The following is a 22300-nucleotide window of genomic DNA, read 5'->3' on the forward strand; positions in this document are numbered from 1 at the left end:
TAAATATTATTGATAACTAAAGTCTCTGTTGTGTGTATCTGTCATGTTTATTAAACTTATGAAAGAATGCTATGAACTTATGCAACAACTCAACAGTAAAGAAGTGTTACAGTCTCGCTACAAAATAATTAACATTGGCAGAACTATAAAGGATGTAAAATGCAGACTTCCAGTTACATGTCGAGCTTTTATGAAGAGAGAGAACTTTAACATCTGACATTTAATTGTTATGAAGTTGTTTCTGAAAGTATCTGTCTGTAGTGTTGCTTCATACAGAAGTGAAATATGAAAGAAACAGAACAGGAAAGAAGAGAATATAAGCATTTGATATGTGGTGCTATAGAATAATGTTTGAAGGTAATTACTGAAGTGGTACTGAATCATATTGGGGGAAATATAAATGTATGACACAACTTGACTGAAAGAAGGAATAGGTTGATAGAACACATCCTAAAGCTTCAAGGAATAATCAGTTTGGTTGTGGAGGGAAGTGTAGTGGGTAAAAATGGTAGAGGGAGAACAAGATGTGCCTACATCAAGCAGATTCAAGTGGATGTAGGTTGCCATAGTTATGAACTATTGAAGAGGTTTGCATAGTGTAGCCTAGTCTACATGCATACTCCGCAAACCACTGTGAAGTGCGTGGCAAGGGTCCATTCTATTGTACCTGTTATTATGGTTTTCCCTGTTCCATTTACGTGTGAAGCTTGGGAAGAATGATTGTTTAAATGCCTCCACGTGTGTTGTAATGAACGTAATCTTGTTCTTGTAATACCTGTTGGAGCAATATGTATTCCTGGAGTCATCGTTTAAAGCTGGTTCTTGAAACTTCACAAGTAGGCTATTTTGGTATAGTTTACAACTGTGTTTAAGAATCTGCCTGTTCAGTTATTTCAATATTTCTGGGACACTTTCCAGTGGGTCACACAAACCTGTGACCATTCATGATGCCCTTCTCTGTACGATCAGTATCCGCAGTCAGTCCTATTTGGTAACACTTGTCTGCAAAGTTATTATACACAACATGACCGGAAAGGTGTCAACACACTTCCCTTGGGCACCAAAAAGTTACTTCTACATCTGCTGATGACTCTCCAAGCAGGATAACTTGCTGTGTCCTCTCTACCAAAAAAGTCCTCAATCCAGTCACAAATTTCGCTTGATATCCCATATGATCATATTTTTGACAATAAATGTAGATGTGGTATTGAGTCAAATGCTCTTTGGGTATCAAGAAACACTGTATCTATCTGACTGCCTTGATCCGAATCTTTCAGCAGTCATATGAGAAAAGTGTGAGTTTGGTTTTGCATGATCAGTGTTTTTGGACTACGTGATAGTTAGCATAGAGGATATCATTCTTCATTAAGTTTGAGCTCAGAATGTGTTCTAAGATTCAGCAACAAATCAACGTTAAGAATATTGGACAGAAATTTTGTGAATCACTCTACTACTTTTCCTGTAAATGGATATGATCTGTGTTTTCTTCCAACTGCTGGGCACTGTTTTTTGTTCAAAGGCTTTACAGTAGGTTACAGTTGAAAAAGGGACTGACTCAGCTGCAAATACAGTATTGAATATGACAGGGATTTTATTGGACCTTGGAGCTATGTTCAGTATTAACAACTTGAGTTGTGTCCCAACACTGCTGACACTAACATTTATTTCGCTCAACTTTACAGTCTCTGTATGTCCATCTCTTTAGAGATGGTTGTGGGACTCGGCTGTTTGATAGAGGATGTCAAATTAAACACCTTTCAGCTGTCAAATTTCCAACCTTATTTTATTTGGCAACCAGTTTCAGCATTTTACCACGCCAGCTTTAGGACCCTGACTGATGTGTAGGAAGAATATATCTGGATTATGATCAAAACAGGGGCCAGTAACTCTGGTGTTAGTAGATATTTGCTACAGTGATTACTTCAACCATCGCCTGCCGACCCACAGGTTGAAGTGATCACTGTAGGGGTCTGAAGATGGAGTACTAAAATGCTGAAACTGGCTGCCAAATAAAATAAGGTTGGAAATTTGACAGCTGATTGGTGTTTAATTTGACATCCTCAACTTTTCAGTGGTGCAAGGATTAAAATTGTGCAATTCTCCTGCATTTTCCTTTGTAAAGAAACATTTGAAAATAGAGTTTCATGTTTCAGTTTTTGCTTTGATGGTCTCAGTTTCAGTTCCTGTCTCATCTCCAAGTGACTAGGCACTTTGATGCCTCTTTAACCTTTACATATGGTCAGGATTTCTTTGGATTTTGTGAAAAATCATGTGACAATATCATAATAGTAGTCATTGAAGGCTTTAGTTGTTGCTCCCTTGACAGCCGAAAGTGTTTCATTCAGCTTTTCTCTATTTATAACCCTATGCTTTGTTTTTCACTTATTAGGCAGTAATCTCTGGATCTTTAGAAGTTTCTTTACAGTGACTGTATGCCATGGAGGGTCCCTTCCATTACGAACTGTTCTACTGGGTACATATCTATGCAGTGCATGGAGAGTAACATCAAACCAGTCTTCAGACTAATGTGTTACATATACATGTAATAGCCCTCTCCGCCCCCCCCCCCCTCCCCCCCAGCACTGTCTGCTCTTGCTAAAATGAGCACTGACGTTATAGTGTTCTGTCCCGACCTCCTTCTCATGCTTGTAGGCTTAATTAACCTTGGCCTTTAGCCTAATCACAGTGACTGTGATAAAGCTACTAATAGATATGAAGACAGGTGGGGAGATTACAAAGCTACATAAATAATAATCATAGATATACTCAAAGAAACATATATATTGAATAAAAACCTCTGAGACAGTTACAAGAAGCTCTATTAATTGATGTAATAGCGCTGAAATCAGTGGCAAAGATTGGTTAGACTCTTCTACTTGTAAAGGTTATTGAAATGTGTGTCATGGCTTGGAAAGTAGAGAAAATCACACACAATAACTGCTGAATTACATGCAAAAATGAAGGCAAGCAAGAGAGTGATCCTGTCAAATAATATTACAGGGGCTATAGGCATTTTAGTGTTACCATAATCTGAAGGTCAGTTATAGTCAACTTTTGAGTTTTCTTCATAATATGTGTCTCTCAGGTCTGCCACTGGACCATTTTTTACATACCCCACAATATTTCTTCAAGTTAATAGCTTGACATTGTCAGGTGGCAGCTGCTTGTTAATACTGGCAAGTGACAACTCCCATTGTTTGCACTGCTTTGGTCTTTTAGCAGGCCAGGATTAAAGACCAGCATGTGTGGTCAAGCTGGTTGCAGACAGATGACTGTAACTGTTGAGAGCCCCCTACTAGGAACTGAGCTGTGGCCTTACGTGCATACACCAGGTTACTGGTACTGCTGATGAGTGTTACTCTGACAGGGAGCCATACAAAAAGTGTTAGCTAGATGGACCCTCCATGTCACTTGGCACATGTCAGAAGGCCACTGTATGCCTCCTAGTAGGATGCTCTGAACATGCTACCGTCATCCGTCTGCATGCAAGTTGACCATGATGCATGTCTTCAGACCGAACGAGGCCTCCTAACAGTGCATAATAGTGCTGACACCAGCACTTACTACTTACCAGCAGTGATAAGATGATGTTGAGCAGTTGTTTCAAGAACACATTGTGCTGTACACAAAATGTGATCCAGTGGCAGACCTAAATATCTGTTGGGAGAGCCTGAAGAGTCATATCATGGTAATGTAAATCTAGTCACCGCAGTGAATGAGGAACAAGACTCTTAGACAGTTTGCTCATCAAAAACCAGTAACTTTCCCTAATCGTCTGAGTCATCAGCAAGCAGCTATAGTGCTGCAAAATGGTGCCAGGCTGCTGATCCTTGTTGTGTGGAGGCTGGCTCAACCTATCCTGGAAATGTATGTTGACTTCTTCAAGAAGTGAGCAAGTGAGACTCAGTGAATTCTTATCTGACACCTTATCTGAATGATTAAATATGTACTTGAACCATTGCCACAATTGTAAGCAATAAACAGCTGTTTGTGCTTTTATTTCCAGCAATTATTTTCTCCTCTTATTATGTGCCTTACTGCTGTATCTCAAACACTACAAAAACTCATAATTTGAAACATTCAGCTTCTAAACTGTATAGTTATGATTTCATTGTTGACTGTGGGTATACTTTAAGCTTTCTTAGAAGGTTAAAGTATATTAACAGTCAACATTGAAATCATATCATTTCTTATCTGTTCACACACAGTAATGCAAAGAGCGTTCAGGTCTATCAGTATGTATTCTGTGTACATAAATGTTGGCTGTTATCATATGTCAGTGACCTAAGAACACTTCAAAAGCTAATGCAAGCAGTTCATTGACAAAATCTGGGTTGTCGCGCATTGCTTTGCCCAAATTTAGAGAAAGCACATGTGTATATTTTAGAGAATATATGTGCTTTGTTGTTATGAGTTTTATTTCATAATGTAATAACCATGCCAAAAGTTTATAGCACACCCCATTTTATCCTTGTTACTCACTATTATGCAGTGATCATACTTTTGATCAATGAAGAGTGGCTTGGAATATAATACCATAAGATATGAGTGTGTGAACTGAAAAAGCAAGTCAGGTTTTTGATATTTTCATCTCAAAAGTCTGGTATTCACAACAATGAAAAAACAAGGGTGATGTTGATTCATGGACATAAAAACTGTTGTAAGTCACTCTAAGGAAAAAAGGGACTGGTCAAGAGGCTACAACCATCTGTAACTGATTGTTACTTGACATTTCCCAGGGAATGTCCTTTAACAGCTTTTGAAGTATGGTTCCAAAGAAACGAATCATGCTAAAATTTTAAAGAGAAGTTTCTGGAAAAATTGTATTAGTGCCTAGTTAATGAGTGTAATCATTATAATTGATTCAGCTGAAAACTTTTGGCATGTTAATTGTATCATTGTTCAATACTTGAAAAAAAAAATACATCTGAAACTGACAAAATAAATTTGTGTGTTTCTTGAAATTAAAGTGTAGACTTCAGCATTTTGACAGAGAGTGGTAACTATGATCACTGGAAATATTCTGCTGAATATAAAGAATTTCTGCCACATGCACCATTTATCCACCACTCCACTCATGCTGACTTTGAGGTACGACAAGATGGAGAGTCTTACATAATCAACTCAAATCATAGCACATGCTTTTTTAAGGGTGTGGCTTGCTGTGAGTATCTTGCACTATTTCATTTACTAACATTCTGCTACATTATTTTTCTTTACATTAATATGTAAATGCATTTAAAAAGTTAATAGTTTTTTTTCCTTTTCATACAGTTCCTGCAACATCTGAATTCATGTTTTCCAAATTAGGGCCAAATACTCTCTGTGTTGAGCGGGTGACTTATAAGTGCCCATTTTTGTTTGCAAGAATGTGTCAAAAAGATGTGGATTACCAGAGAAGTTCAGTAATGCGAAATTTGGAGAAACAATTCACAGTTAAGAAAAAAGTTAAGAAAAGCTAGAGGAAACAGATGTCTTAACAATTATACTGGAAACCGTATGGTTACGTAGCTGAACAACACTGATTAGTTTGTGCTGCCCTACTTACCTCTATAATTTTTTATGTCAGCTATGATGTATGACTGAGAAAGTCAGTTGAACAGAAGACAAAGGTGCTTTGAAAAATATAATTTTAATAACAAAAATTATCATAGAATTAGTATGTTAGAGACTTTTCAGTATTTCATGTTAGTAAGTGTCACTAATATTTTTATATAAATTTTTGTACTTGTGCATAAAATTTGTATTTATATTATGCATTTTTAGTATTAATGTTTACAGCATAATTAAATGGTTTATTGTATTTGTCTCTGTTTTTTTTATCTGTGTATGTAAATACCTGTGGATTTTAAACCTTAGTTAAACGCAGTCCGTGTAAATAGTTAAGTCTATTTGTCCAATATTATAATAAATGAACATAGTTTATGGTTTCATATTGCAGATAAAGTCACACATGGCGAAAGAGTTGTGAATATAGTATTTTTCTAACTTGCTGTGCTTCGGACAACTAGGTAAATGAGTGAAGATTTTTATCGGTCAGTACTCCACTTCATTGAATAATGCATAATGATGAGAGTTTTCTCCTTTTAGTATTACAGCAATATTGTCAATTTTGGATAATTACTGATTACAGCAATATCATTATTAGGTAGAAAATGTATTGCGAGGCTGTCATCAGTGTGCTGGCCTCTCTAAGTGATTGTCAGGAAGAGTTAGCCACCACACATTATCCATATTACTCATCGATAAGCATAACATTTTTCCTCAGTGAAGTTTTGCCACATAATGTTAGTCATAAGACTCTAATAAATTAAAGTACATAAAAGAAGTGAACTTTATAACAATTGTATTTCAGATGCCCACTGCCAAATGCAATACAAAAGTTGCTGAACTTCAATTATAAGTAAATTTGTGACATGTGCAACAGTCTTATTACTGTGAATAGCTCTGAACAATAGATGACTTTTTCCACGAAGCCATACTGTAAGTCAGAAAAACATATTTTGATTTTGTTATGTGTCCTGATAGTACTTGGAATGAACACCATTTTTGTTAAAACTAGATGTCCGTCTTGTCATTGTACTGTTCACCATAATCCTTTACCAAGGCAATGAATAAATTAAAATTCAATGGACTGAAATTTTTGTTAGTGCTTACAGTATTGAACTGATAATAATCTTTCTTCCCATTGCTTATATGGCTTTCACTGCTGCTTTGTCCAGTGATAAAAGTGGCAGCATGCTTTCAATGTTCAGAAATGTAAAATAAAGCTTTAAAAAACAGCTTAAGAAAATATGTTTGGAAACTACATTTTTTTAGTCATTTTTGTTACGTGTATCCCATGCTCAATGTTGGACTAGTTGAATATGGAAAACCTAAATCATCTTCAATTTGGCTTGTAGAACTGATTCTTAACATCATAGGATTGAGCCTAGACCATCAGTGCCTCCTCAATTTGACATATGCAACCATGCCAACTCAGCTGCCTTATTTGTAACTATGTGATTGCATACTGCACTCTGTTGAGATTGAGAAAGTGCCGACTTCTTTTTGACAGTACAATTTCACTCTTTGTTTTCCCATTTCTAATGCACAAATTGGTATTTTATATTTCTGACTGTCACATATGTGTAAAGCATAGATGGTATGGTCATTTATTTTCAGGTTTTACTATGAATCCTTTGACATATAAAATTCAGTGTACTCTCAACAAGCTGTCACAGGTCTTGTTTGACTATGGACAAAAGATAAACTGCTGTTGTGCAGCAGGGGAGGGAAATCTTTGTAGAATTTTTGGATGGATATCAGCCAGGCGTATTACAGTCATGTTTATGGATTGGGAGTGAGACATATCGGCACCTGATGCCGGACTCTGCTCAGGGAGATGGCCCAGTCCTTTTCTGCAGCTTGATAAGGACTGTATGAGCAAGTGCCAGAAGAGAAATTGAGGACTATTTTGGCAACGTTATGTAAAGGATACTCCATCCTCTTTGACTGCAGGCAACACAGAAGCTGCCACTGCTCTAAGGAACCAGAATAATTTCCTCTGTGCAGGGTGACAACCCAATAAATGATAATTATGTAATCTCTACTAAATCTACAGCAATTATCCTCTTACAGTTTGTAGAATCACAAACATTTGTTTCTAGAAATGCATCAGAATTCTGAAATGAGTGAGAAGTGTATCTTCTGATTCCAAGAATGGGGCAACTGCCATGCACTTCACTGAGAATGGATGTCAATGTAACTGTGGGTATAACAGCATCAGTGATGTGTGGCAGTGGACATTCTTTGCCTCTTGTGGGCAATACTCTTGAATATTCTTGAAAAAAATACTTTTTCTTTCTTAAGTCATGCATCCCAGTTTCAATTTTTGAGGCAGCTTATGAGGGATGTTATCTTCTGCACAGACACATGAGTGATAATTAAAAAAAAAATCGTACATACTGCTGATGCATTAAGTATTAAAGTACATCATATATTATGTTTACAATGTCTTCTGCACCACCTTTTCTGCTCCTTTCATCAAACTGGAATTGAGACACGAAAAGAAGTAATCATTATAAACTGCCTGAATATCATCAAGAACATCAGAATCACTAGGGAAAAGGTTAGAAATCTTCAAAACAAGATGTTCTTGTTCCACTGCTTGAGTTACACAGCTCAGAAACCTTTGTTGTAAACTGAAGCTTCTTTCACCCCATTGTATCTTAATAGCCTACCGATTTGCTACTGTGCTATGCATCCATATATTTAACATACAGAATATTACCAGTGGTATTTTGATACTTGCATTAAATTGCAAAAAGACAACATTGGAAAAGTGTTTAGTATAGCATACATGAAATCTCTTATGTGAATATAACATTGCAACTTTCGTGGTATGGTTTTGTTTGCAAACAGGACCTGCTTTCACCATAAAACATCATCAGATGAGTTGAAATGTGAAAATCAGAATTTTTCACTCACAGTGCATGTTCTGCTTGTCATGTACAATCTTGCTGATATCTGAAGGTATGGAGACAGTCACATATGATGATTTATTAAAGTTTGCATTTATTACATTACATTACATTCAGTATTATGCACCACATGGTACAAAAAACCCCCAGTGGTAATATTATAAGTCTATATTATAAGTCTAAGTAGCATTAAACGTATTTTCGAGCAGTAGTTATCTCTGTGCTGTATCTAAGTTTCCTCAGCTTTGGCCACTTTGTACCACAGTAAGCAGGCTATCAGTCTGACAACATGCAGCTTCTATTGCAAGATGCTATAACCTTATACTATCTATTACCTTATTTTACTGAATAACCCACCATTTATTTACTGTATTACACAACAGTGAAATACAAATGACATAGCATTAGAATCTGTTGCAGTCACAACTATGTTATCAATAGGAGTTGATACATGTGGCACCAGATATCACTGGCTGCCATATCATCTCTGTCTCTGGCATGCACAGGGTTCCTCTTGATGGTCATGGCATTCTTGTACCTCCCTCACCTAATGTTGTACAATCAATGTATGAAATTTAGGCAGCACACAATTTACTGAAGGCATCACTTTTTTCTCTCTTTTTCACACCTAGCAAATTCATAAAGGCCTTTGTTGGCTCTGATTTTGTTATATTACTAAGTGTACTGTAGCTAATTATCTTTCTCTGTGACTATGTGATCTAGAATTCCTTTAGGAGGAAAACACCTACAGTGTTCTATAGGTCTCTTCCTAACAACAGGGCTGCAGACTGTAAGAAAGTGCACCATCCCACAATCTAACTATATCGTATATCACAAAAAATATCAGCCTTTCTGTACCATTTGTGAGAAGTTTTCCATGCATATACAATGTGTCTAAATAGGCGCCCTTAATTTCCTGCTTGTTTAAATGCTGACTGACTAGTATTTGTCTAATTTATCAAATTCCCACTTCTTCAGCCAATAGTCTGTAGTTGATTGTTGAATTAACACATACAATGGATATACCTCCAATATTACTAATGGTGTGCCAAATTGGTGTGGTTCCAATGCCCCAATACTTCAAAGAATAACATTTCTTTGGAATCTGTGTGTTACACTAAAGGTGTCACATTGTCACCACTGGTAGGTAGATGGAGTAAATTTCATGCACAGATGGCTATATGTATTATGTGAAGTGCTACATTATATATAAATGACAAATACTCCTGTTGTATTATGTGCACAGAATTTTTAAACATGAATGATATGAGGACAGTATCCTCATAAAAGGAGCAATGCATTGGTGCACTTAATGAATAATCACCTGAAAATGACATTGGAAGCCAAAATTGTTATCATTCTGACTAACTTTAATACAATGATTATGTTAGCCCAGAATACTGTTTAATTATTTTGGGTATTATCAACATGGATTGGTGGAATAAAATGAGTAGGCAAACTTAGTGATTAGCCCAATCAATGCCACACGAATGTAGAGAGCCAATGCTGGAGATAGACTGTATAAATATTACATTGGTTTGATGTTATTCTGTTGTGAACTGTGCATCTGAAACATGAGTTTGAATGTTTCACATGAACGCTTATTGAATATATGCAATTCATCTAATGCACTGGCATACCAAAGAAACCATCTACAGTGGGACAGTGAATAGTATATTTGTGGGACAACAAACAGATCACTTTTCTAGAGGGAGCCCACGTCTCGAGCTGCATAGTTTGGGCACTGTGAAGCATTAAAATTTGAGAATGGTGTTATCTGCATCTTTGGACTGTAAATAATTTAAGAGTAAAAGAGACCACTTGCTGAATAGCAGAAGCATTGAGTCATTGGCAGACACACACAAAAGAGAATGAAAACTTCTCTAGCATTTGGAAGAAATATTTTGATGAGCTAGATTACAAAAACACACACACACACACACACACACACACACACACACACACACACACACTAGCCATTTCCCCACGCACATGTTTGACACACATGCTATTATACTGCACACCTACCCCTCTCTGTGAACACTTCACACTTAACTGCGCCCTCCGCCTAAGGTCGAGCGAGCTGCAGTTTCTTCGCCTTGGCGAGTATAAAACTTTGTACCTTTAACGTTTAAAAATCGGCAACGCTCAGTCGCGAAGACACGATCCAGTGCACATTCGATAGAAATTTGGAGAAGCTGACTGCTTTCGACATCCACAATTGGATTACTGATGACGTAAAAGTGCTGATATTGGACATTCACGGAATTCAGTTGGACTTTATTCTGTACGCTCTGTTTATAAAAATAGGAAATCCCACAGACATTGACAGACTGGTCAATACAAATGGGGGAACGTGGAAATTTAAACACAGAGATTGTTCAGTAAGCATCGTTGATATGCAGCCTTCTGGCTACGGGATCCGGAATGTCAAAATGTACAGCTTACCTTTTGAAGTACCGGACGAGGAAATCATAAAGAGCTGTGAGCTTTATGGGAATGTTTTTGGACTCGCAAGAGAGAAATGGGGGAGTGCTTACCGAAAACAGGTGGACTCGAGAACAGTAAAAACGGACCTCAGAAAACATATCCTGACTTTCATTAACGTTTGTGGGCACAGGGTCTTCGTCTCGTATACTGGACAGACGCAGACCTGCTCCATCTGTCACGCTACAGGACATATGAGAAATGAATGCCCGCGAAAACGAACAGTGCAGCTGCCCAGAGAAAATACGTACGTTGGGAGGGGACAGGGTCTCGCCGCCGAATTTCCCCTGAGTAGGGACGCGGATGCGCCACAGCAGACACAGCTGCAGAAGAACGAGGGCAACGGCAGCCCAGCCGGGGCGGGGACAACAGCGGCTGCCGCGCGGCCCCCCTCCTTCAACCCGGGCGAGGGTGAACTGTTCCTTTCTACGGGCCAGCCGGCAGGAAACACAGACAAAAGGCAGATTAGCGACGCCAGCTCGGACGAGGCGGACCAGCAAGGTCAGCCGATGACCGCGCGCGCGCGCCACAATAGGTGCAGGAGGAACTGCAGAAGGAGCACGCCGCCGAAAATATGCGAAGACGCCCGCGGGCGGGAGCTCCGTGCCGACCGTGGAGCAGACGCACGAGCAGTGGATAAAGGAGAAGAGTAACCACGTGAGATAGGTGTTAAAACTCAACCGAAACGACGACGTCACCGCAACCTCCTCCGACAGGGGAAGCGGTGACGAACCGAAAAAGCAACAAAACGCAGACGACGAACAGAAACAAACGACGAAAATTGTAAACAAAACCGCAAAGAAAAACAGCAAAAGACGCAGCTGCAACTCGTCACAGGAGCGAAGAGAAAATAGCCAGAAAGATGTCCACATGGACACAGACTACAGCACCGACTGACAAACTAAATGAGCAGGCAGGCAAATACAACCTATAAAGTTGCCACGGTTAATATAAATAAAATGAGCACGCCATTAAAAATTCGAGACCTCACGGACTTCTCACGCCGGAAAAGAATGGACGTCTCACTATTGCGAGAAGTGGTTACGACTAAAATACCAGGATATGCGTCTACATACCAGGATATGCGACAATCAAAAACATAGACCCAGACTCCCAATGCCGTAAGGCAATAACGGTACGGAACTGGATCGACTTTGGCAAGACTAAAATGTTGTCAAGCGGCTGAGGAATAGCGCTCAAAATAGGAGAGACGCTCTTTATCAATATATATACGCACCGTCTGGCACGGGCAACAAACGAGCAAGAAGCACCTTCTATAACGAAGAAATATCCGAACTGCTGATACATAACAATAACAGCATCCTCATTGAACGAGATTTTAACTGTGTCGCCGGAGCTGAAGACCAAACATACGCCCATAGCTGCAAGAACTAATTCGACAACTGAAGATAGCAGTATCGTGGCGCCTTCTCCATTCAACGCACACCGAATTTATATACCACCACAAAAATGGTAAAAGCAGACTGGACTGTATGTATGTCAACAGAGCAGCAATTGAAAATGTAGCGCTCGTCGAAGTCTGCCCTGTCATCTTTTTGGACGACTGCAGCTATGAATGCAGCTTGCATCTCCAGAAAGGAAAGACCACGGGCACAAGAAGCACATGGAAGTTAAATACGGAACACCTGCACGACGCAGAACTGCGCAAGCAAATAGCGGAATCGTGGTAAGAATGTCTGGCGCAGTGCGCACACCACAGCAGCACGTTCGAGTGCTGACTGGCTCGAGTGAAGCCGACAATGTACAGCCTGTTAGTAAGATAAATCGCAGAAAACTCATTCTGGAGGCGGACCATGGTCGAGTTCTACCAGCAGTGCCTGAAAGACGCACTCGACGCACCAGCAGGCGACCAGCTGTATCTGCCGCGTATATGGAAAATCAAGGCCAAACTCCTGCAAATAAAGGAACATCAAATGAGAGGCGTCCTCATCAAAAGCAAAACATATGGCGAGGTGGAAGAAGAGCTACTCACATGCACCACCTTAACAGGGAAAGGGAGAGAGCTGCAGGTAAATGCATAAGTGAGTTGCGGGACAAGCAGAGGAAGACCCTTAACGACTAAAACGGAAGTAACAAAACACATCGAAGACAATTTCCGAGACATGTCCCGTCGAGAAGAGAGAGACGATGCAGCAACTGCTGAAATTCTGCAGCAGACAAGGAGTGTGCTGACAGACGCAGACACGGCGTTGCTAGCAGAAAATGTCGACGAGAACGACGTCAAAGAAACTATGGAGACCAGCGCCAGAGGAAGAGCACCGGGCGCCGACGGCATCCAGCTCGAATTCTGCCTCTCATATTGGTACGTACTAGCAGTGCAATTCACGGAGATGGTGAACGAGATACTCGATGGCGCGGAAATTCCACCTGGGCTAACTGAAGGGACCATAACCCTCATCCCTAAGAAGAAAGCAGCCCGCCGCATTGAAGAGTTTCGTCCGATTACGTTCCTCAACGCCGACTATACAATAATAGCGAAATGTATCGCAAATAACCTGAAATCGGCGATGAGGAAACTCATCAATCCGTGGCAAACATGTGCTGTACCAGGGAAAATATATTTGACGCTACATCCACTTACAGGGACATAATAGCACTGGCAGCCACCACCAGAAACAACACGTGCCATAATTTCGGTGGACTTCAAAATGGCTTTCGACAGGCTCGGTCACAGATACCTCGTAAAGACACTAAACAGACTCGGGTTTGGGCAAAAATTTATCACAGTCATACAGAAGTTAAGTACTGCGAGATCAACAATAAAAGTCTACAGTTGGAAAACAAAACAGATGAAACTGGACACATCTATGAGGTAAGGCTGTCCGTTGTCAATGGCTCTCTTCACTGAAGCACTGTACCCGCTGCTGCGGAAACTCACAGACGACATCAGAAGATTCTTCGTAGGAAACAAACCAATAGCATGTATAGCCTTCGCTGACGACCTAGCCATCTTTGTTGCAGACCAGGAAGATACTGGGCGAGCAGAAACCATCATGAACACATTCCAAAAAGCGTCAGTCGCCCAAACCAAACCCAGAAAAACAATGCAACTGCCTATAGGAAATCAACGGCACAAACCAGACGGACAATGGTACAAAATAGCAGAAAGCCATAAAGTTCTTGGAATATTTAGGAACCCCTGTCAACTTAGAATGGCTGCATACAAATGGAGAGTCGTACTACACACCATAAGAGGTCTCTCCAGACAGCACGCGAACCAGAAACTAACAATCCACCAGAAGATAGACCTGATAAACACGACGATCCTGTCGAAAGCATGGTACCTGGCGCAAATCCGAAGCATCCCGACCGAAATTGCGCGAGCACTTTATAGCGCAATGTACTACCTACTGTGGTGTCGAAATACACTACTGGCCATTAAAATTGCTACACCAAGAAGAAATGCAAATGATAAACGGGTATTCATTGGACAAATATATTATACTAGAACTGACATGTGATTACATTTTCACGCAATTTGGGTGCATAGATCCTGAGAAATCAGTACCCAGAACAACCACCTCTGGCCGTAATAACGGCCTTGATACGCCTGGGCATTGAGTCAAACAGAGCTTGGATGGCGTGTACAGGTACAGCTGCCCATGCAGCTTCAACACGATACCGCAGTTCATCAAGAGTAGTGACAGGCGTATTGTGACGAGCCAGTTGCTGTGCCACCATTGACCAGACGTTTTCAATTGGGAGAGATCTGGAGAATGTGCTGGCCAGGGCAGGACCTGCAACATACGGTTGTACATTATCCTGCTGAAATGTAGGCTTTCGCAGGTATCGAATGAAGGGTAGAGCCACGGGTCGTAACACATCTGAAATGTAACGTCCACTGTTCAAAGTGCCGTCAATGCGACCAAGAGGTGACCGAGACGTGTAACCAATGGCACCCCATACCATCATGCCGGGTGACACGCCAGTATGCGATGACGAATACACGCGTACAATGTGCATTCACCGCGATGTCGCCAAACACAGATGCGACCATCATGATGCTGTAAACAGAACCTGGATTCATCCCAAAAAATGACGTTTTGCCATTCGTGCACCCAGGTTCGTCGTTGAGTGCACCATCGGAGGCGCTCCTGTCTGTGATGCAGCGTCAAGGGTAACCGCAGCCATGGTGTCCGAGCTGATAGTCCATGCTGCTGCAAACATCGTCGAACTGTTCGTGCAGATGGTTGTCATCTTGCAAACGTCCCCATCTGTTGACTCAGGGATTGAGACGTGGCTGCATGATCCGTGACAGCCATGCGGATAAGATGACTGTCATCTCGACTGCTAGTGATACGAGGCCGTTGGGATCCAGCACGGCGTTCCGTATTACCCTCCTAACCCACCGATTCCATATTCTGCCAACAGTCATTGGATCTCGACCAACGCGAGCAGCAATGTCGCGATACGATAAACGGCAGTCGCGATAGGCTACAATCCGACCTTTATCAAAGTAGGAAACGTGATGGTACGCATTTCTCTTCCATACACGAGGAATCACAACAACGTTTCAGCAGGCAACGCCGGTCAACTGCTGTTTGTGTATGAGAAATCTGTTGGAAACTTTCCTGATGTCAGCACCTTGTAGGTGTCGCCACCAGTGCCAACCTTGTGTGAATGCTCTGAAAAGCTAATCATTTGCATATCACAGCATCTTCGTCCGATCGGTTAAATTTCGCGTCTGTAGCACGTCATCTTCGTGGTGTACCAATTTTATGGCCAGTAGTGTATATTCAAAGTGGCACAAGCAACGTGCTCGCTGCCAACGAAAGAAGGGGGACTAGGTCTAGTTGATGTAAGGATTAAATGTGCAGCGCTTCCATTAAAACGAACGCTCGCCATCAAGGACAAAAACCCTGACAACATCACAGCCACGGTGATTGCAAGATAAAAGCCCGCATCAGAAGAAGCGCAAGTCGACACGAGGCACATCCCCTTCAGAATGCGACTTGTCAGGCTGCACCACGTCGACAAAAATTACGCTCTGGACACTGTGGCGAACCCCGGCCACAGAACAGCCAAGAAAATATACTGGGCCCTCAGGGGGAACCGGCGAAAAACAAAACTGAAAACAAAATTCTACAGGACAATTGGAGACAAATATGAGAAAATGTCTCGTAAAACGTGTTGCCTAAAGATCCAAAGGAGACATGGTACAAAATAGTAAACAGAACGGTATCAACCAACCAAAGAAGGGCGGAGATGAAACTCGTCGCAAGTGACAAGTGCGATGCATGTGCCATGACCGACATCCTCGATCATCGTTTCATCTGCAGGAATGTCACCAGCATCTAGGAAGCGTGGCAGCAGATGGTGGCCCACATCAACAGAACGGCGCTGGGAAGCATCACAGGGGAGGCAATCACCACCCCACAATACAACCCATTTCCACGACCCAAGCGAGTGGCGACTCTCTGGATCCTCACCATGACGGCACACGCCATCGAAGCGAGGAGGCAGACCTACTATCTGGCCTTCCTGGTGGACCTCTGGGAGGAGAACAAGACGGCCCAGCAGCATAGGCGCTACCGCGAGAACTTCGAAAACTTCTGGCAAATTCCAATGCAGACAGCAATTAGCAGAGTCCTCCCCAGCCTGTGACCCTCAGCACCGCCACCAGCCACCCCGCCGCACTCACCACATGAAGAATGTGTACAGTGAAAGTGAATAAGTGCAACAGAAAAGATAAAGTGTCCTCCTCTCGCCTCAAATAGTCAAGTATAGTATTCTATTTATCATGTTCACATCCAAGTCAGAATCAAAAGTACGTCCAATATTACTACCAGTGTTTCTAAACGTGTGTTTGTTAAAAAAAATACAATAATTATTCCTGTCAAGCGGTGTTGCATAGCATCCCGGTATACTTCACTATTTGTACTATATTGTTTAGGATACAAGCACTATTAGCGAAAAGTGCCAGTTACTTATTAAAAAAACTGAATGTTTCCTTTATTATGTGGTTTATAAAAAACTGAATGTTTCCTTTACTATGTGCTTTATAAAATTTATATCGTTTACTCACACTCTCGTCTCTGCTTCTCTTATATAATATGACATTATTTTTGCTTTCTTCTTCAATTGACTTTTAGTTTGTAGTATATGTAAAAATTTCTTCCACTTGTGCTCCATCTGTCATGCTGATGTTTTCTCTGATACTGTCTCACCTAACAGCGCTGACTAGCGGGAGATATCAAACCAGCACGCAAATGTGCCTGTAGCACCACAAAGTGCATCACATACAAAAATCTGAACTCATAATCAATTTGTTGACGCTAGATATAAATTATTTTGCCTGTCCTGCAATGGTTTATTCACAAAAAGAGACGATAAATGGCCGTGGAAAAGGGTTCGAGGAACAACAATAAGAGAAAAATGAAAAGAAAAGAATATTCAAACGAACTATGAAAACGACAGTAATATTAACAAACTGTAGAAATATAATAGCTTAATAGAAAGAAATGTTTTAAAATGTATCGTTGTTAATAATTGAAATAAATATATATGGTTACCAAAAAAAGATGTCGAGACCCAATTGCTGTTTTCATTTATTTACTCATTTCCGTAGATGGTTACTACATGAATGTTTCCTATCAAGTTACGGGATATAAGGGCATTATATTAATTGTAAAATTACAACTAGGTTTCACAATAAGTGTCACTCATTTATTATGTGTGTATGGTATTTTCAGGGGCCGTCTTTTTAAATTCTCATATTCTTATAGTTCATTCTTCAGTTCTTAATTCCAATATATTATTCCTTTTGTTTATTCTTCAGGAAGATTTGGTGCATTCCTTTGGATGATACTGATGACAGAAACAATCGAAACTTGGAAATATCGAACACCACACGCATTACACGAAAGCAGGTTTGCCACTGTGATATTTCTTCATATGAATGTCACCTGGGAAAGAAACATCGATAAGACTGCTGAAAATTTCACACGTTGGCAATAATTTCGTGGTAAACCACATTTAACGGATCACTTTTGGAAAACTGGCGCTTGCAGTTAGTTATGAATCAAGATACAATACAGCAATTTCACAAAAAGTAATTTCAAGTAGTTTTTCCATGCACTTATTTTTATTTTTTAAATTCGTTTACCAGACATACAATTTTAGACAAATAAAGACAACTTTTTTCAACATACATTGGGAAACATTCGTGTAGCAATCTTCTACAGACATGGGTAGACAAACAGAAAACAAAAACGAAAATAAGAATAATAATCTGGTTGTGAACACTGGGCTCAAAACGAACATAAAGTACATCGAAAATTTTCACCGTCGTTTTCTCCTAAAACAGATAAGCCGAGACACATATTCGCTTATTTTGATTACTCTTCCAATGAGTGAAATATCTCGGAAATCGTTCTATGGCACTTACCCTGCTCTCCTTGTCAGTGGAGAGTATCACCAAGACGTCGAAGAACCTCAAGCAGCAGAGATTAGATTAGATTAGTACTTGTTCCATAGATCATGAATACGACACTTCGTAATGATGTGTAACGTGTCAGGTTAATAAAAGGTGTCTGCACAAGATATTACATTAGACAAAATATTACATGATTACATGACACTCAATAATTTATTTTTATTTATTTATTTATTTATTTATTTATTTTTTTTTTTTTTTTGGAGGTTGGGAAATTACCCACTTACTATATCCAAAAATTCATCTAATGAGTAGAAGGAGTTGCCATTAAGAAATTCTTTTAATTTCCTTTTAAATGCTATATGGCTATCTGTCAGACTTTTGATGCTATTAGGTAAGTGACCAAAGACTTTTGTGGCAGCATAATTTACCCCCTTCTGAGCCAAAGTTAGATTTAACCTTGAGTAGTGAAGATCATCCTTTCTCCTAGTGTTGTAGCCATGTAAACTGCTATTACTTTTGAATTCGTTCGGATTGTTAATAACAAATTTCATAAGTGAATATATATATTGTGAGGCTACAGTGATGATTTCTAGCTCTTTAAATAAGTATCTGCAGGATAATCTTGGATGAGCTCCAGCAATTATTCTGATGACACGCTTTTGTGCAATGAACACTCTTTTACTCAATGATGAGTTACCCCAGAATATGATGCCATACAAAAGCAGAGAATGAAAATAGGTCTGGTAAGCTAATTTACTCAGATGTATATCGCCAAAATTTGCAATGACCCTAATAGCATAAGTAGCTGAACTCAAACGTTTCAGTAGATCCTCAGTGTGTTTTTTCCAGTTCAACCCCTCAACAATGCATACACCTAGAAATTTTGAATATTCTACCTTAGCTACCGATTTCTGATCGAAGTCTATATTTATTAATGGGGTCATTCCATTTACTGTGTGGAACTGTATATACTGTGTTTTGTTAAAGTTTAATGAGAGCTTATTTGCAGAGAACAACTTAACGATTTTCTGAAAAACATCGTTTACAATTTCACCAGTTAATTCTTGTCTGTTGGGTGTGATAGCTATACTTGTATCATCGGCAAAAAGTACCAGCTTTGCATCTTCGTGAATATAGAATGGCAAGTCATTAATATATATTAAGAACAGCAGAGGACCCAAGACCGAATCTTGCGGCACCCCATTCTTGATTGTTCCCCAGTTTGAGAAATCACCAGTTTTTTGCATATTATGTGAACTGTTTATTTCAACTTTCTGCACTCTTCCAGTTAGGTATGATTTAAACCATTTGAGCACTGTCCCATTCATACCACAGTACTTGAGCTTATCTTGAAGTATTCCATGATTTACACAATCAAAAGCCTTTGATAGATCACAAAAAATCCCAACGGGTGACTTCCGGTTACTCAGAGCATCTAATATTTCATTAGTGAAAGTATATATAGCATTTTCCGTTGAAAACCCTTCTGGAAACCAAACTGACATTTTGTTAAAACTTTATTTTTACAAAGGTGAGAAGCTACTTTACAATACATTACTTTTTCAAGAATTTTGAATAAGGCAGTCAGAAGACACTTGGTAGAGCTTACAAAGTTTCATGAATCAGTAGGTGAGCGAGGAATCTAGAAGTATACTAAAACCCGGTATGTACAGCATCTGTAGGGACCGTGAAGACAAAATTAGACTAAATTCTGCGCGCACCGAGACATTTAAGCGATCATTGTTTCCTCAATCCATACGCGAACGGAACGGCAATAGACCATAACACGAGGTCTCTTCAAAAAATTCCAGAACTTTGTCCACAAAATTTTTTTACACTTATCTTTTACTTATTGTGCAAGGGCCCCTTCGAAAAACTCTCCTCCACAAATAATATACCGCTCCCAACCCCGTTTCCACTTCTGGAAGCTGTTTTGGTACGCCTCTTGCTCGATCTCACAAAGCGCAGTCTGCGGATTTTCTTTTATCTCGACAGTCGTTGCAAATATTCGTCCTTTCTAGGCAGTTTTCAACTTTGTAAATAAAAGATGTCCGGGGAGAGGACAGGTCTGGAGAGTACGGAGAATGAGGAAGCACAGTGATTTAGTTTTTTGTGCTATACTCACGCAACAACAGGGATGAATGTGTGGGTGTTTTATCGTGATGGAAGAGCCATGGGCGCTAGAGTCTGGAACCGCGCGACCACTACGGTCGCAGGTTCGAATCCTGCCTCGGGCATGGATGTGTGTGATGTCCGTTTAAGTAGTTCTAAGTTCTAGGGGACTAATGACCTCAGCAGTTAAGTCCCATAGTGCTCCGAGCCATTTGAACCATTTGAAGAGCCATGAATTGTCTCGCCACATTTCAGGTCGTTTCCCTCTCACATTTTCTCGCAGGCGTCGCAACACTCGCGATAGTACCATCGATTAACAGTTTGTCCCTGTGGCACGAATTCATGATGAAAAACTCCTTCAAAGACAGAGAAAACTGTCAGCATGGCTTTGACATTTGACCTGACCTGACGAGCTTCTTTTGGTCTTGGAGAATCTTTTCCGACCCATTGTGAAGATTGAACCTTAGTCTCAACATCACCGTAGGCTTTCCGCATCATTTGGCATGTCTCTGTAAATGTGTCCCCGAGTTTGACGCAAAATTTAATGCAGACGCGTTGCTCCTCTAACTCTGCCAACTCCAAATTCGCAAACTGTGCGACGCAACGTTCTACTCAATACAGCACTGAACAATAACTAACAGACACACAACAATGAAGCTTCTGGAACAGTTACACGTTAAACACAGGTGTGTGCAGGGATGCCAATGTATTTCGCTCCAAGACACCATTGGCGCGAAATTACGAATGTTCCGGAATTTTCTTGAACATACCTCGCATATGGCGCAATGGTAGGTACCATCCGTCATGTATTTCACAGAGGTTTGCGGAATTTGCATGTAGATGTAGATGCGCTCTTTCGCTCTACCGAAAATTTCGTGTACGAACTCATGTGCAGATGAAATGGGACTAGTGATACAGAATTATATGCTTACGAAATACTCGTATGTTCACCTAGTGGTGGGCACCTTCAGAGTGAGAGCTCTTTGAATTTACAAACCGTACCGTGGCCTGTATTTTTTTCTTTCAGTTGTCAAAACATTTCTGCCTTCCGTTTTCTATAAGGCGCTCTCCAGTGGAACGCAATATCTTCTATAGTAAACTGCTAGTACATCGCCACTGAGATTTTTTAAATTTTATGTATTTAGGACTATTTATTTTCGCTTTACGCGACACTAGCCATACAACCAGCGACAGCTATAATTGTTCAGGGTTAACTTAAAAATTCGAGTTAAAGTAAAAGGACAGTGTAAGCTTAGCTTACGAAGGCGCCGGAAAGCCGCCTCCGTTAGGACCTTGCTTAGTACGGCGCTGAGGGTCTCCTGCATAGTTCCGCTCTGTCAAGAAATGTGGGACTTCATTTCCATTCCATGCATAGGAACAATAATTTCAGTCTTCGTATACAAATTTAAATTATTGTTACTGTTCACCAAGTTTAGATCTGTATGTCAGCTTCTTTTAAGTATTCTGTTATCAAACTGTATTTATTTACATCGGATCTGTGGAGTAAGGAGGTAACACTAGCAGGTAGTTTCCTGCACTAAAGCACTTCTTGTGCTTCTTTGTACTTCGTGCATGCCAGTATTGCATAATTCACATCGGCCACGTCAGTTAAATCCTGATCACAATGTCCAGAGACTAAAATTTTTGTTTGATATAAATGTGCAGAGTAACATCCGTTTCCCAGCCTCAAACGAATAAACTCACATAGTTGAACCACAATCTATCAGAGATGTGTGGTTGTATGACCGCTAGGTCTCTGCCCTTATGTTACTGAGATACGTGCTATTCACGGTTTCAGTCATGGTAAGCAGCTTTCTTGATTGTAAGTTTGAAGTCAGTA

At 40.2% G+C, this 22300-nt stretch overlaps 1 protein-coding gene across 4 annotated transcripts in view; it reads left to right on the plus strand.

Moving 5' to 3' along the window:
- Positions 1-5803, plus strand: part of LOC126481089 (uncharacterized) — a 43024-nt gene extending 37221 nt beyond the window's left edge. For all 4 annotated transcript variants that reach the window (XM_050104594.1, XM_050104592.1, XM_050104595.1 and 1 more), the window contains 2 exons: positions 4971-5164; positions 5275-5803. In XM_050104594.1, the coding sequence (XP_049960551.1) occupies positions 4971-5164; positions 5275-5462 (382 nt within the window). In that variant the 3' untranslated portion in view covers positions 5463-5803. The remainder of the gene's footprint in view (positions 1-4970; positions 5165-5274) is intronic.
- The last annotated feature ends 16497 nt before the right edge of the window (positions 5804-22300 follow it).

Source organism: Schistocerca serialis, chromosome 5 (genome assembly GCF_023864345.2).
Source record: "Schistocerca serialis cubense isolate TAMUIC-IGC-003099 chromosome 5, iqSchSeri2.2, whole genome shotgun sequence".
Lineage (NCBI taxonomy): Eukaryota > Metazoa > Arthropoda > Insecta > Orthoptera > Acrididae > Schistocerca > Schistocerca serialis.